General features: G+C 31.5%; 1 protein-coding gene across 3 annotated transcripts in view; it reads left to right on the top strand.

Annotated features, from left to right (window-relative positions):
* aacs (acetoacetyl-CoA synthetase) overlaps positions 1 to 16,084 on the top strand; it is a 76,836-nt gene that overhangs the window by 3,392 nt on the left and 57,360 nt on the right. For all 3 annotated transcript variants that reach the window (XM_073950054.1, XM_005165076.6, NM_201009.1), the window contains 3 exon segments: positions 1,211 to 1,314; positions 5,044 to 5,164; positions 10,775 to 10,888. In XM_073950054.1, the coding sequence (XP_073806155.1) occupies positions 1,211 to 1,314; positions 5,044 to 5,164; positions 10,775 to 10,888 (339 nt within the window).

The following is a 16,084-nucleotide window of genomic DNA, read 5'->3' as shown; positions in this document are numbered from 1 at the left end:
TTAAATTTCTGTACTTGAATACTGTTAGATGGCCCATAAAACCATAAAGCACTGTTTATTTATTTAATTTTGCTTGTGAATTTATTATGATTTATGCACTGCATAGACAAAGACTTAATCATCTCAGTCGATCTAAATGAATGAATCTTTCCAAGTAGAGCTATTCAAATCATTTGGTGAAATTATATTTATACCACGATATATATTGCAGCAAAATGAAAGATTGTAATGTTTGATTTTTCCAATATCGTGCAGCCCTAATTAGATGCAAAAGAAGTTGAAATTGCCCTATAACACCTTACAGCCAGTGATTTACAGTTAGCTAGATATTTGTTTGTATATGTAAATATAAGTTGTCCATTTCCTTTTAATAGCAAAATAATAGTAGTGAGAAAATAGCAGTTAGGAAAGAATCTGGTCACAGCAATATAGCTGTTTACTTTTGACAGGTAATTAAAACAGTTTTTTTAATTTGATTTTTAAATTATATTTGTGACTATATATTTTACACTTTATACATGTAAGAATTTATATATATATATATATATATATATATATATATATATATATATATATATATATATATATATATATATATATATATATACTGTTGTATAAACACAATATCACACCCATTGCAAAGCCATAAGGCTATATATATATATATATAGCCTTATCGCTCTGCAATGAGTGTGATATTGTGTTTATACAACAGTTTGACGACATAATCATGCGTATAAAAAAGAAAATCAAACATTCAGAGTTTTAAAATCCTTTTATACTAGGATCTACTTTCTTCCGCCATTCATTCATATCTGCAGCTGACGTCAGAACAGCAGAAACCATTGCTCAATCACCAACATCCTACCAATAACCTAGGCTACCAGTCAATCAGATTCGAGAACCAGACAGAACATATATATATATATATCTATATATATATATATATATATATATATATATATATATATATATATATATATATATATATATATATATTTAATTATTATTTTTTTTTTACAATTATTATTATTATTACTATCATTTTATTTTGTAATAACTTATTGGGATAAGCCACAACCTCTTGACATTTAGCAATGATCACAGTTCTGATTTGCAGTGTTAAAATAATGTAATGCATTATGTCTAATGGTGCTTTAAATAAATGTCAATGTCACTAAATGTTGTTATTTTGTTTAATTTTTTTAAGCAAACTATAATGACCTATACCAGTGGTCTGTGGACAGTTATCCTGAGTTCTGGGCACAGGTTTGGAAATTCTGTGGAATCACCTGCTCAAAGATGTATGAGGAAGTAAGTTTCTTTTCACCCCATATTTAGGCCTTCTAAACATATTCAGGTATTTTAAACCATTTGGTGTTTCTGTCGTTTCCTGTTCTGCAGTAAATGGAACTCAGGTTGCCACAAAACACAGCACATTGCCACTAAATGATGTCATCGTGACTGAATAATTAGTTTGAAATTTGATGATGTGTTTGTCATGTGCTTAGTTATCGGTCTCATTTCTGTAAAGGTATACGTGCAGTAGACGAATGACTAACTAATTAGTCACACATGAGTCATTTAAACAATCTGAACTAGTAAACATTTATGAATTTATTGCCATTTAGAACTACTGTCTAAACTACTGCAAGAAGGCTTGTATCACATCTCTATCTAAAAGGGTGTGTTGGGGCTTTTCCGTAGAAGAGAGCTGCAGTGTTACTTGTCATAGGAGTGTCATAAGATAAAATAATAAATTAAGACAATCTATAAATGACTTTTGTCTACCTCCTCGACATCTTTTACTGCATGTCTTCTCTTGATAGTTTGCTGAATGTTTTATTGTTATTTATTTATTTTTGTAATTTTATTTATTAACAGTTTTATTGTGATTATTACTTATGATTTTTTAATTTAATAATCCTCAAAAATCATGATTAATCGCATCCAAGTTCTCCCCATGTTCGTGTGGCTTTCCTCCGGGTGCTCCGGTTTCCCCCACAGTCCGAAAGACACGCGCTATAGGGGAATTAAATAAACTAAATTGGCCGTAGTTCACGAATGCAGTATGGGTGTTTCCCTGTGTAGGGTTGCAGCTGGAAGGGCATCCACTGTGTAAAATGTATGCTGGATTAGTTGGGGGTTCATTCTGCTGTGAAGACCACTGATTAATAAAGGGACCAAGCTGAAAAATAAAATAAATGAATGAAAGAATCGCATCCAAAATAAAATGTTGTAATTACATAATGTGTGTGTGTACTTACAAAGAGTCCCTCATGCCTGCTTTTGAGTGAAGCTCGAGGCTGTTAGATCACCCCCTGGGGGCTGACTGCAGTACTTGTCATAAACCCCACCTCCTCCATGTTAACAAATGAGACTTAAGCCTAAATAAAAAAAACATATATATATATATATATTTACACTTGCCACAAAATTTCCAGATGGATTTGGTCAGTTGAGCCAGTAATTAAATGCTATAAAAAGAACCGTGTCATCGTGATTGACAGTTGTGATTGACAGCTTTACTAAGTGCACCGTCAGAGCTTTGTGAGGAGATTGAAGTATCAGTGTTTGATTTCTGTGTTATTTTTCCATGATAAAATGAGTTGTCCAGCAGTAAACTTCATAAATGTGGTTTAGAAAAGTGGGGAATAAAGTCAAAAGCCTGACTTCAATCAGCCGAACTAAATGTCCACGCTTAAATTGGTTTCATAACAGCAGGTTGAAGATCATTCGATCTATCTAATCTGAGTTCAGATTAAATAATCTAGATAACTGCTTGTGCAAGTTACTGTCATGAAACTTTAAGGGTCAAGCACAGATGCATCGAATATGTTGTGTACTACCATGGCAACAACGATGAAAGAAAGACCTCTGAAATGAGACACAGCGAGTGAGCAGCATTTGTTTTTGATTTCAAACATAGAATAATTTAAACATAATCAAAAACTACAGGACACAACAAAGCAAGAGAGAAGGCTAACAGGAAATTGCAGATTGTTTGCCTAAGCTAAATATTTGTCACAATACATTGAAATTGTTGCATGCAAGGAAAAGTTTTAGTACATTGCAGGCTCCCTGTACCATTCAAAATGTGCTTAACTTTAGCACATTAAGTTTAAAATAATGGCAACAAAGAGCCATGCGCACACAAAGGGCGGTATTTTTAATTTTCTCCCGAAAACACTGCAAATTGCTGCTTTTTCTTTGACACTTGTCTTTCCTGCGCCCCGTGGGAAAATATCTTTATATTTAAGTGAGGCTACTGCTCAACCCAGATCCATCTCCAAAATTATTCCACAAGGTTGATCAAGGTTTGCAGTTTTAAAGTCATTTTGAAGAAATGTACAGGAAAAATAAACTAAAATTAAATTAAAAAAAAGTCCAAAAATAAGTACACCCAACTTAAAATGTTGGAGGAAAATATCAAATAAATAAAAAGTCAAATGTAAAATAAAGCTATTAAAGTAATTATTTAATGAGTTCAAATCATGACCTTCTGAATAATATTATTGACAAGATTAATGCACCAAAAAAAAAATTTAAAAACGTGAGCGTGCTGTGCAAACTTCATTACTGGAAAAATATTAAATAGATTTTAATAAACAGGAAAAAAAGAATCTACAGAAACCTAAAAATGTATAAAATGTAGTGGAATTTAAATGTATTATTGTTCTATTCTTAAAGATGTTTGGTATATACATATATATATATATATATATGTATATACATATATATATATATATATATATATATATATATATATATATATATATATATATATATATATATATATATATATATACTATTAATTTGCTATGAAGTTTTAATAAATAAGAGGTTAAGTGAATTAAAATAGCATCAAATTATTGCTGGTGAATGTTAACAATACTTTGATTAAGCCTGAACTTAAGACTGGGCCTGAGAGTTTTCCTGCCTCGGACCAGGCTAGGTTCCCAGCATAGGTTGCCAGAGTAACTGAGTTTGAACTATTGCAAATTTGATTTCTGAAACCGATAATGTATTAATAAACCCGACTTGCCAAAATAAGCCTGGCTTTTTCTGTAAGTTTGGTTTATGGAACAGGCCCTTGATGGATCAATGTTTATTCTGTAAAGTGAGGACTTTATCAGGCTTTATCTTAGTTGTTCGCTGATACACGCCATGACAGGGACAAAACAAGTCATCGTTATCTAGCAGTAATTCTTTTGATGGGTCTGAAATAATAATTAGGAAGGTAAAACTAATGTTAGCATATGTCCACATCGATCTCGATGTTATTTGCACTTGTTATTTATTTATTTTAGTAGTTTATTTATAAACAGTTTTATTGTTGTTATTATTACTTATATTTTAATTTAATAATCATAAAAATGAATAAAATGGTGCCGTCAAATGTTTAATCATTAGTCACATCCAAGATAAAATGTTGTTTTTACATGATGTGTGTGTGCTTGTGGTGTATAAATAGTGTGTATATGTATAAACAAAACTTCTGTAAAATACAAAACCAAAGTATTTATATATATATAATTTGTATTACATATAAATATTGAGCTTATGAACATAAATAAACATTTTCTTAAACGTATGTGTGTATTTATATATACAAAATAAATATGCATAGTACATGGTAGTAATAAATATATAATATATAAGCTTTTATTTTGTATGAAAATTAATATTTTGACTGATTTTAAATTTATAAATAAATTCATAAACAAAAGTGATAAATGGCTGAAAATCAAACCAATAAAATAGATAAAAATAAAATAAATAAGAACTAATATCTTATTGACGCTAAATGGAAAAAAAAAGTATATAATGAAAATAAAATCACCAACAAAATGGCAAAAATTAAAGTATAAATCTAAAAATAAAGCTAATTCCAACTATCAACAATACATAAACATTATATCAGCAAACTATTAGCCTCGCTGAAATGAATGTGCATTTGTTTGTGGTATGCAAAAGGTTGACATGCTGAAATGTGCTTGATCATACAGGGTGACGTGTGACTCTGCTCACTCTCTGTTTCAGGTGGTTGATGTGTCGAAAAGGATATCAGATGTACCCGAGTGGTTTAAAGGCAGCAGACTGAATTATGCAGAGAACCTGCTCAAACACAAAGACCAGGACAAAGTGGCGCTTTATGCTGCAAGTATGAAAACCAGTTGCAAATATTCACTCACCTGCAGAGCTTATTCCATTTATCACTGTTTCTTCGTTTTATCCATGTATTTAATTAAACTGCTGGTCAAAAACTTGGGCAGTTTTTAAGCATCAGAGTATAATACAGATTTATTTTCTTCTAGAATAAATTAAGAATTAAAAAATATAAGATAAATAAAACAACTTACATTTTTACTTTGATTTCACAAAGAATATCACTAATATGTCATTTAGTGTAACAATAAACAGCGTAGTTTAACTTTTAAATATAATTTTAATAATTTTATATACATTTCATACCATTTTAATAATTAATTTAATTATTTATTCAATTATTTTAATAAAAATGCATTTTATTAAAATTATTTTAATATAATTTAATTTTAAAATAATTTACATTAATTTTATTTGATATTTTAATAAATTTATAACTTTTCATTTAAATATTTTTTAAAAATAAAATGTGTTTATGAAATCTATTTTAAAAGAAATTAAGACTTTAGTTCTGTAAGAATAAATTAAATTGATTAAAAAAGTACAATAAAATCATTAATAATGTTACAAATTGTTTCTGTGAATTGTATTTTGTTGAACTGTCTGTGAACCAAAAAATAAATAATATGTATGATTTCACAAAAATGTTATGCAGTTTTATTCAATATCACTAATAATAATATGAATTGAGAACTGAATTAAGGGTCCTGGAAATTCACCTTTGCTGTATTTATATTTGTATGTATGCATGTATGCATGTATATGTGTATATATACATACATTTTATTTTTTTAATTTATGTATGATATTAGGATACATATGTAATTATTAATATTTACATTTATTATATATATATGTATGTATGTATGTATGTATGTATGTATGTATGTATGTATGTATGTATGTATGTATGTATGTATGAATGTATGCATGTATGCATGTATATGTGTATATATACATACATTTTATTTTTTTAATTTATGTATGATATTAGGATACATATGTAATTATTAATATTTACATTTATTATATATGTATGTATGTATGTATGTATGTATGTATGTATGAATGTATGCATGTATGCATGTATGCATGTATATGTGTATATATACATACATTTTATTTTTTTAATTTATGTATGATATTAGGATACATATGTAATTATTAATATTTACATTTATTATATATATATGTATGTATGTATGTATGTATGTATGTATGTATGTATGTATGTATGTATGTATGTATGTATGAATGTATGCATGTATGCATGTATATGTGTATATATACATACATTTTATTTTTTTAATTTATGTATGATATTAGGATACATATGTAATTATTAATATTTACATTTATTATATATGTATGTATGTATGTATGTATGTATGTATGAATGTATGCATGTATGCATGTATATGTGTATATATACATACATTTTATTTTTTTAATTTATGTATGATATTAGGATACATATGTAATTATTAATATTTACATTTATTATATATATATGTATGTATGTATGTATGTATGTATGTATGTATGTATGTATGTATGTATGTATGAATGTATGCATGTATGCATGTATATGTGTATATATACATACATTTTATTTTTTTAATTTATGTATGATATTAGGATACATATGTAATTATTAATATTTACATTTATTATATATATATGTATGTATGTATGTATGTATGTATGTATGTATGTATGTATGAATGTATGCATGTATATGTGTATATATACATACATTTTATTTTTTTAATTTATGTATGATACTAGGATACATATGTAATTATTAATATTTACATTTATTATATATATATATATACATACATACATACATACATACATGCAGCACTCCACACTGTTGTCCTGGACAAATCCCATACAATGAGCAAATCAACAATGACAACATGGTAGATAAGCAGGTGACAACAGAAAATAAAATAAAGAAATAAAAATAAATAAATAATAAAATGTGTAAAATAAGTAAATTAAGTCTCTAAAGAATCCACAGAGGTTGAGTGGCTGGTTTGTTCATACAGATATTCAAGAATTAAACCCCAAACACTGAAAAAATTTCAATAGAATAAGTCCTCGGAAAGTCTTTCTACCTGTTACGGAAATCATGTCCACAATCCACATTTGAAATGTAGGGTATGAGCAAACCTTTTAGCCACAATCATACCTAAACACAAAGACTGCTGGAGTCCATCTGGGAGATGAGAAATGTGTTGTGCAAATAGCCAGTTCTGCAGCAGGTGGTAAAGATTTACTATAAGCTTTAGAATACCAATCAAATTTGCTTAACCAAAAGGTATATAACAAAGGACAAAACTAGAAAGCATGGGAAGTCGTGTCTTCCGTCACTTTGCACCTGTCACATAATGGTGATACGGAGGGAAACATTTTATGAAACTTGGCTTTAGTATGATGTAAGCGATGGATAACCTTAAATTGGACCAAATGAAGTCAACTGTTGGCTGAACAGGACCGGATCATTTCCAGGGATTAATCCCATGTGTCAGAAAGCTCAGCCCCTAAGTCTGTCTCTCAGGCTGTATAATATTTAATATTTCATAAATATTAATGTTATTTAGATGTTAATAATTAATATTTATTAATATCTTTATTCCTATATATCAATATTTACATGTATAAAATGTGTAATAGTAAAATATTATATTAAAGAATTCAATTAATATATTTTAATGTATTATTTTTATACATTCATTTATTAATTTTCTTGTCCGCCTAGTCCCTATTAATCTGGGGTCGCCACTGCAGAATGAACCGCCAACTTATCCAGCACATTTTTAGGCTGTGGATGCCCTTTCAGCCGCAACCCATCTCTGGGAAATATCCACACACACATTCTCTCTCTCTCTCTCTCTCTCTCTCACTCACACACACACACACACACACACACACACACACACACACGACTCGACCCAGTGACCTTCTTGCTGTGAGGCGACAGCACTACCCACTGCGCCACTGCATCGCCATTATGTACATACTTTCAAGAGAAATTCAAATTCTGACATAGGAATTTGCAATGTCACCGTCAGAGTCTGGCAATATCTGCAGATGTGACTGTCCTGGCATTTGTCCAGGTGATATAAAAACAGATGATCGTGATTCACTCCACACTCCCATAATATTAATCTTATTATTCACTTCTTTTATTTTATCTTGATCTGCAACTACTTGTAACGTCGACCATAAACCCAGCTGACATTGCACTTTTTTATAGGTTTAAACATTTCAGTACACATTTTATTAATCCTATCTCCATGATCAGATGCCACACAAGCATCTCCTAAATTCGATTCCAAGCAGGACTCTCTGCTTATCTCCTTGAGACATTGTCAATCTGACCTTATACTTTAAAATAGCACCGGCCCTGTGCGCACATGTGTTTTGTTTGGATGGATGGAAATCTGTCATTGCAGTCCTCTGGCTAATGTAGCACTAAATGAATTATGCTGTCTGTAATCTGATTTGTTGCTTCAGTGTTTGTGTAGGGGTGGGATGAACGTAGTTGCGCTGTTATATTGTGATGGATGTCCTGATGCGGCTCCAGAAAAAGAGCGGATGCAATTACCAAAGTGGGATCTATCAGAAATGTACCTGCGTCACTGGCGTGTGTCTTCGTATAACAGGGGGGGGGGGGGGAGGGGGGGCTCATTTACCTGAAAAGGAGATTACATGGGACTCTGGAGCGCAAATTAAATTTAACACTTCATTTACTGATCACGTAGGGTAATGAAAAACATTACCTTGGGTGACTGGGATTTGTTTCAGCCGCACCACAGTTAAACAGATGGCAAGGTATATCTGGTCTCTTATTAAAGTTAATTTAATTTACTTTTGATAATAATAATAATAATAATAATAATCAAAAATATTTCTAATTAAACCCGTTTATTTTTCAAAAATACAAAAAAAAAAATTCCTCAGTCTACCAAAATGTTTGGCACCTGTAGATGATGATGATGATGATGATAATTATTATTGTTGTTGTTGTTGTTGTTGTTGTTATTATTTCTAAGTAGAAAAAGTTAAATAATTAATTAGTGAATTTTTTTAATTTAGTATTTGTTAGTAATTACATAATAATAATAATAATCATAACAAATAAATAAATATAAATAAATAATATTAATTAATAATATTAAATAACATTTTTGATGTGCCAAAATATTTTACCCAAACTTGAATGTTTCATGTATATTATTTATATTATTATTATTATTACTACATGTTGTTATTGTATATTATATCCAAATATAGGCACTCCTTTAATTGTTTAAAAAAATATTATTAATTTTATTTCATTAAATAATTAAAAAAAGCCTATATTTAGAATGTTAATAATAATAATATAATAATGATAATAATAATAATAATTATTATTATTATATGGTCATAATAAAATTAACTACAGTTTTTGTAATAAAAATTACTTGGTGAGTCAAAGAAACTTAAAAACATGAAAACTATTTATTTTATTATTTATTTTAGCTCTTTATTTTCGTTGTCATTGAAAAACGTACATACAGATCCCTCCAAAATCTTACAAGAAAGAGATGGACCTTATTTCAGTTGTCTTGGTTAGCTTACTACAAAAATGAACTCAAAACCCTACCTCCCACTCCACCCATCTAGCATTGATCAAAAAGTTTCTGGTTATTACATGAAAAACGTTTACAATCATAATATGAAACTGGCTTGGACAAAAATAAATTAAATTAGGCAAGATTTACATGGGCAATGAAACCAAAACTTTAAGATTATAAGATAATTATAAAATGATTAGTGAAATAAAATAATTAAATTAACATAATATGGTCTTCTAATAGAATTAAAAGTCCAATTCTAGGATCAGGTTCCAGATATGAAAACTATTTTACCCAAACTTTAGAATGTTATGTGCATATTATTGTTATTATTATTATTATTATTATTATTATTATTATTATTATGTCCGCTTGTTAAGTCGGGACGTATGGAATACAATCCGCTTCTTTTTTTTTATTAAAAAAATATTCGTTTATGACCACTTTTTAGCCACTTTTTGCTGCATTTACAGGCAATATATTTTAACAATTTATAAAAAATAAATAACTTTCTAGCCATCAGATATTAGACATGGATAAATAAATAAATAAATAAATAAATAAATAAATAAATAAATATATATATATATATATATATATATATATATATATATATATATATATATATATATATATATATATATATATATATATATATATATATATATATATATTTATTTATATTGTGATTTTTGAAAGTATTACGTCACTTTCTTATTACCATTTGATGAGTCTTCTGTGGAATTTGATATAGGGCTTACACCCGGAAGCCATTTCACGTGACGTCACACTTAACAAGCAAATTATTATTAATAACATGTATCCAAATATAGGCATTCCATTTAATTATAAAAAACCTCATAATAATCATGTTTACTGTTATTATTTTGACAATTATTTGATAATTGATTCTTTATCTGATTATTTTGGTAGGATGTTTGACAGTTGTTCTTGTTTGTATTCTGAATGTATAGGTGAAGCGAAAGAAGAGATAGTCAAGGTGACTTTCGGTGAGCTGAGACGTGATGTCGCTCTCTTCGCTGCCGCCATGAGGAAGATGGGCATCAAAATTGGAGACCGGGTCGTAGGTGAGCAGCATCACCTTTTCTATTTCATCCTGTCTGTCTCTTTATTATTTGTGTTGCTCTTTCTCGGTCACCCATCTGACACACTGACAACAATAATGGCATGAGGAATATAAGCCAAATACAAGGAAATCTAACTCGTGTTCTATATTGCATCAGGCCCAGGCGCTCTAACCTGTTTTTCCTGCCCTCTTTTTTTGCTTTCTCATTCTGCCCTCGTTTGTCTTCATGAACGTCCCAACTCTGAGAGCCAAACAGTCGCCTCTGAATTCACAAACTCCCCTTTTCCCTCTCAGTTCTGGAATTCAGCCAGAGTCATTCATGGCTATAAGTGCCAAATAAGAGAGGGGCAGTTATACTGCGGCTTTGGTAATTTATTTGTATACAGAGCAGATTTAAACAAGACATAATCAATAAAATTTTCAGTTTTGATGTCAAGTGCTAAGTGTATCCCCAGTGCATCTACCAACCCAGAAAACCTGAAAAGAAATCCTTTCTCTGCAAACGTTTCTCTGAAAAACACACCAGTCAGATTTCACTCCCTTGGTGATGAAGGAAGGGGATAGTATTTTATATTGCCACCGCTTGATCTGGGAGATTAATCAAAGGTGATTTTTCATCCCTAATTTATTTATTTTGTTGGTAAGGTCATTTCAAGTAAATCTCCAGCAATGGTTTGCTTAACAGCATTGTAGCATACAACAAGACAAGCTAAGAAAAATGACTAAAACTGCAGTATAATATATGTAGTATAAGCCACATACTGAATAAGAACATGATTTTACCTCAAACTCACCTCGTAACTGTTTGAAATAAATCCTGCGAGATGACTCCGTTGTCATCGCATTGTAGTCACACTGAATTAATGAAAGCAGTTAAATCTTATTTTTCTGTGCAGTGCTTTGGGGATTTGGTAACATCTAGATATGCGGATATGCACATCAATATAGCATCATTTTGTATGATACTTTATAACAATAATTCATATATTTATGGTATTGTGGCAGCTGGTTTTAGAGTTGGGGCAGGGGTAGACGTTCATAAAATACAATTATTGTGAAATTAATAAATAATATAAATCATTTTTGTTAATCTCCAGCCGCAACCGTATCTGATCTAGCAACAACCTGGGCATTTTCTGAGTGTTTTCTTTATGGGTGTTTGCAGTTTCCACACGAGAGCGCCTTCTGGCTTTCTGAGGAGAATTACTACTGATGACAGAACCGTGCTTTGCTGACAAGATGTGTGTGACCATCACTGCTTTGCTTAAGTGCATTTGCGATTTCATTTCGATTAATTGCCCAGCTCTAGGCATCCCATTATCTGTATGTTTCAACCTACCCACACACACACACACACACGCGGAGTCACTGCAGCAGTCACATTTCTATTTATTCGCTGTAGCAGTTGGAGATGTCTGTGTTATGTTCTTATGTTGTTGGATGTGCCAATGACCATGTGAGTCTCCATAGACGTAAACATTCAAGCCACTGAGGATATTATTTTCTTTTCGGCCTAGTCCCTTTATTGATTTGCCACAGTGGAATGAACCGCCAACTTATTCAGCATATGTTTTACGCAGCAGATGCCCTTTCAGCTGCAATCCATCACTGGGAAACCCCCATACACTCTCATTCACATTCATACAAAACGGACAATTTAGCTTACCCAATTTTCCTTTATTGCTTGTCTCTGGACTTGTGGGGGAAACCGGAGCACCCGGAGAAAAAAACACGCAAACACAGGGAGAACATGCAAACTCCACACAGAAATGCCAACTGACCCAGCCGAAGCTCGAACCAGCGACCTTCTTGCTGTGAGGTGACAGCTCTACCCTCTGCCCCACCACGCTGCCCCACTGATTATGTTTGAATTTAGTCTTTAATGGCAATGTGCCAAAGGATGTCAGTATGAAAGTGTTATAAATTTTAACTCCAGCCAATCTGCTTCACCAATTAGTGTCAGTTCAACACTGTTTCTGAAGGATGGATCAAAACACATACTTCACATCCAAAACAAGTAGCCTAAATCAATTCATATTTTAAACATGATTCTACAGTTATTTTCTGAATCTGCTTGTAAACATGCTAAACGGCTAATGTGGCTAAAGCTATTATTGACTGATTGCATTCAAAGAGAACAGAGCTACGCCGTTAGATTAAACCCGCAAACACTTGGAGTAATTAATAATTACACACTATTTATTTGCTGTATAGTCTGGTTATGGCCATGAGTAATGTTTTGTAAAGATACAAATAGTGAAATATATTTATTTGAACATTTAAGAACTTCCGAATAGAGCAATAACACGCCAGTCGATAAGTTTACTCCCAACTATTACATAATGATATATACAAACTAACCGCTCAGGAACGTCCTGGTAATGTCATTTCTTTTTCATAATTTCATAATTTTTCAGACCCTGGTTTGCACAAATATGTGTATTTCTGTCGTTTTGGCTGTGTGAGATTTGCTTGTTTTGTTGTTTCTGGAGTTTCAGAATACAGTGTAAAAGCTCTACCCTCTTCTGGAAAGAAGCAGCTCATTTGCATTTAAAGGAACACACACAAAAGCCTTCACACCCAAAATAGGGGCAAATCTGACAGCCTATAATAAATAATCTACAAGTTATTTTGAACTGAAACTCCAGAGATGCCAAAGATTTAGTCTATATCTTATGAAAATGTCCACTTGAAAGCTTAGGTGCTTAAATGTCCAGTTTGGAGGTTGGTTAGAAAACTTAGATGCCCGATGGATTGTCTCCACCCTCTGCTGACAGCGTGTGTGAGTAATGGTGTCTTTATGCTGGTGATGTGAGTGTGTGTGTAATGGCTGACGTCATTCTGCTGCCGCTGGGTTCATTATCTGCGGTGCTGATCGTCTCTGTAATGCTCGTAAATGGGAGGAGGCCATTCAGTCGCATACACCCATAGATTTATTCTTAGTCCCTATGGAGTAATGGAGGGAAATGAGCCAAACTGGTATAGAGATTTATGTGATCACGGTCCATATAGGCAAATAGGATGCTCTGTCTGTATGCTGTTCTTTGGGGACAGGTTAAAAAATTATTCTCAGAGGATGGTTCAGTCTGGCTAAATGCGGTATTGGGGGTATTCACTAAAGTAAAACTGGTTCATAAACTATTTTTGGATCATTAATATTATATTATAAGAATCTTTAAATGTCTGGCAATGCAAAAGTCAACATCAGGCCTAAATGGTTGCCACGTCTTGCTTTACTGTTGGGTTTTACAGCAGTTGCTTGGGTGTTAGGAAAATTGCTTTGTGAATGCTGGTCAGTTAAGTAAGTGCATTTAAGAAAATTTTAGAATAACTATTATTTTACTTTTTTTCATTTTTTTTCATTTATTTTTATACCTTTTTTTTGACCACGAAGTGTGCAGCTTTTAAATTACTTAAAATTTATGTCATTAATTTTTAAATTACAAACAGTGCAATTTGGAAACATTGCAAATGATAAAAGAAGATTTCAAGTTTGGAGCTCACATTTGATGCATATGAATTAAAATGTTAAAATGCACACCTTTAAATCCATTTCTTCTTTACTAAAAGAAAGCAGGCCTACTGTTTATTGCAGTAAGTATATTACAGGAAGTTCTAAGAATAGTAGTAACTATTCGTGTTAATTTATTTTCAAAGATTTATTTATCTAATAATAACTTGCAATATTGTCAAAAACACAGAACTTTCAGTTGTTCTATGTAAAAAGGCCTAAATACATGCAAGACCAATCAAATATTTTACTCATCTCCAACTATTGACAGCAGATCTCTCAATGTGAAAAGATAGACGGATTTGCACTTGTGATATCTTTACTGCTCTAGTCATTTAACCTAAGAAATGTAAGAAATGTAATGCTTAGAACATCACCGTGCCTCTCGCGATCTGTTCTCTTGCTCATTCATTCTCGTCCCCATGATTTTCGGGTACTTGAACAAATTTTTGGGGATCACGGTATAAATTTGCAGGGGACTCGCTGGGTTTCCGCTGGGAGAGGTCATAAGGTTGGATGAGACGCTAGGTAGGAGCGATCGCTCCACTCGCATCACAGTAGCTCAAAACACTGGAAATACAATGGCTGCACTTGCAACAAAAAGTTTAGTTTAAAAGTTAAGTAAAAAGTAAAGTTTACATACGGCTATTTAGCTTGTTTATTAAAAGAAGTAGTGATCTGCCACTGTATATAAAATACAATTAACTTTACTTCAAGCGGGGCGGGGAAAGCCGTTGGGAGGGCGGGGTGCCCCCCTAATATAATGGTAGGGGGAAACACTGATTCCTCCAAGCTCATGGGAGTCATACACAATATTTATTTTTTTTCCACTGCACCTTGATTTCGTATTGTATGCTGTACATTATTTCTGTTAAGTGACAAGACTTTTGTTAAAGCAAAGTCAGACCGTACTGTCATATTTAAATAATTAAAAGTCAAGGCATGATCATATTTTATTTTGGTAAAATAAGCGTAATCTAGAGGCCTTTGCCTTTCATATAAGCCACTTTTGATACCAAATGATCAACTAGAAGTCAAGTTATTGTTGTTTGGATGGGTGACAATATTTATAATTATATTTAAAATAAACATTAATTAATTGTACAAATGTTTATTATTAATAATATAGCACATTATACAAAAAATATTTGTTTACAAAAAAATACCAGAAAAATTGTATTATACTAAAATGTTTGTTCATTTGTATTTATTTATTTGAAATGTTATATTTACATTGTTATTGATGCAGAAATGCAGGAATGTGTGTGCTATGGAGGTTTTGATCATACACGGTGTCCGAACTTTTTTTTTCTTACAGTAGCAGAGCAACAAAGTGTACTCATGTCAAGATATTTAGTCTATTCTAATAATTATTATTAGCCCTATTCAAAACTGACATTGTTACATGATATCGCTGTAGAAAGGGTGTGTGTGTGTATATGTATAATTTTTTTTACAACCAAGCCCTTTTAAGAAGCAAGTCTACGTGGATGCAAACAAGACTGTGTTCACAGAGGTGTGTCTGTTCCGTGCGTGTCTTAGAAAAAAGTATAGAAGTTTACATAGGCTGAGTGTACTGATCCTGTTAGGTGCAGTGTGTGTTCATGTCTTCTACTCTCTAGAGTGTCCTTGTCTGTCCCCTTGATTTACAGCGTGTGTATGAGCACGAGTGAATATATGGCCACT

Source organism: Danio rerio, chromosome 5 (assembly GCF_049306965.1).
Source record: "Danio rerio strain Tuebingen ecotype United States chromosome 5, GRCz12tu, whole genome shotgun sequence".
Taxonomy (NCBI): domain Eukaryota; kingdom Metazoa; phylum Chordata; class Actinopteri; order Cypriniformes; family Danionidae; genus Danio; species Danio rerio.
The sequence above is the reverse complement of the archived record's forward strand: the minus strand, read 5'-3'. Positions and strand labels throughout refer to the sequence as shown.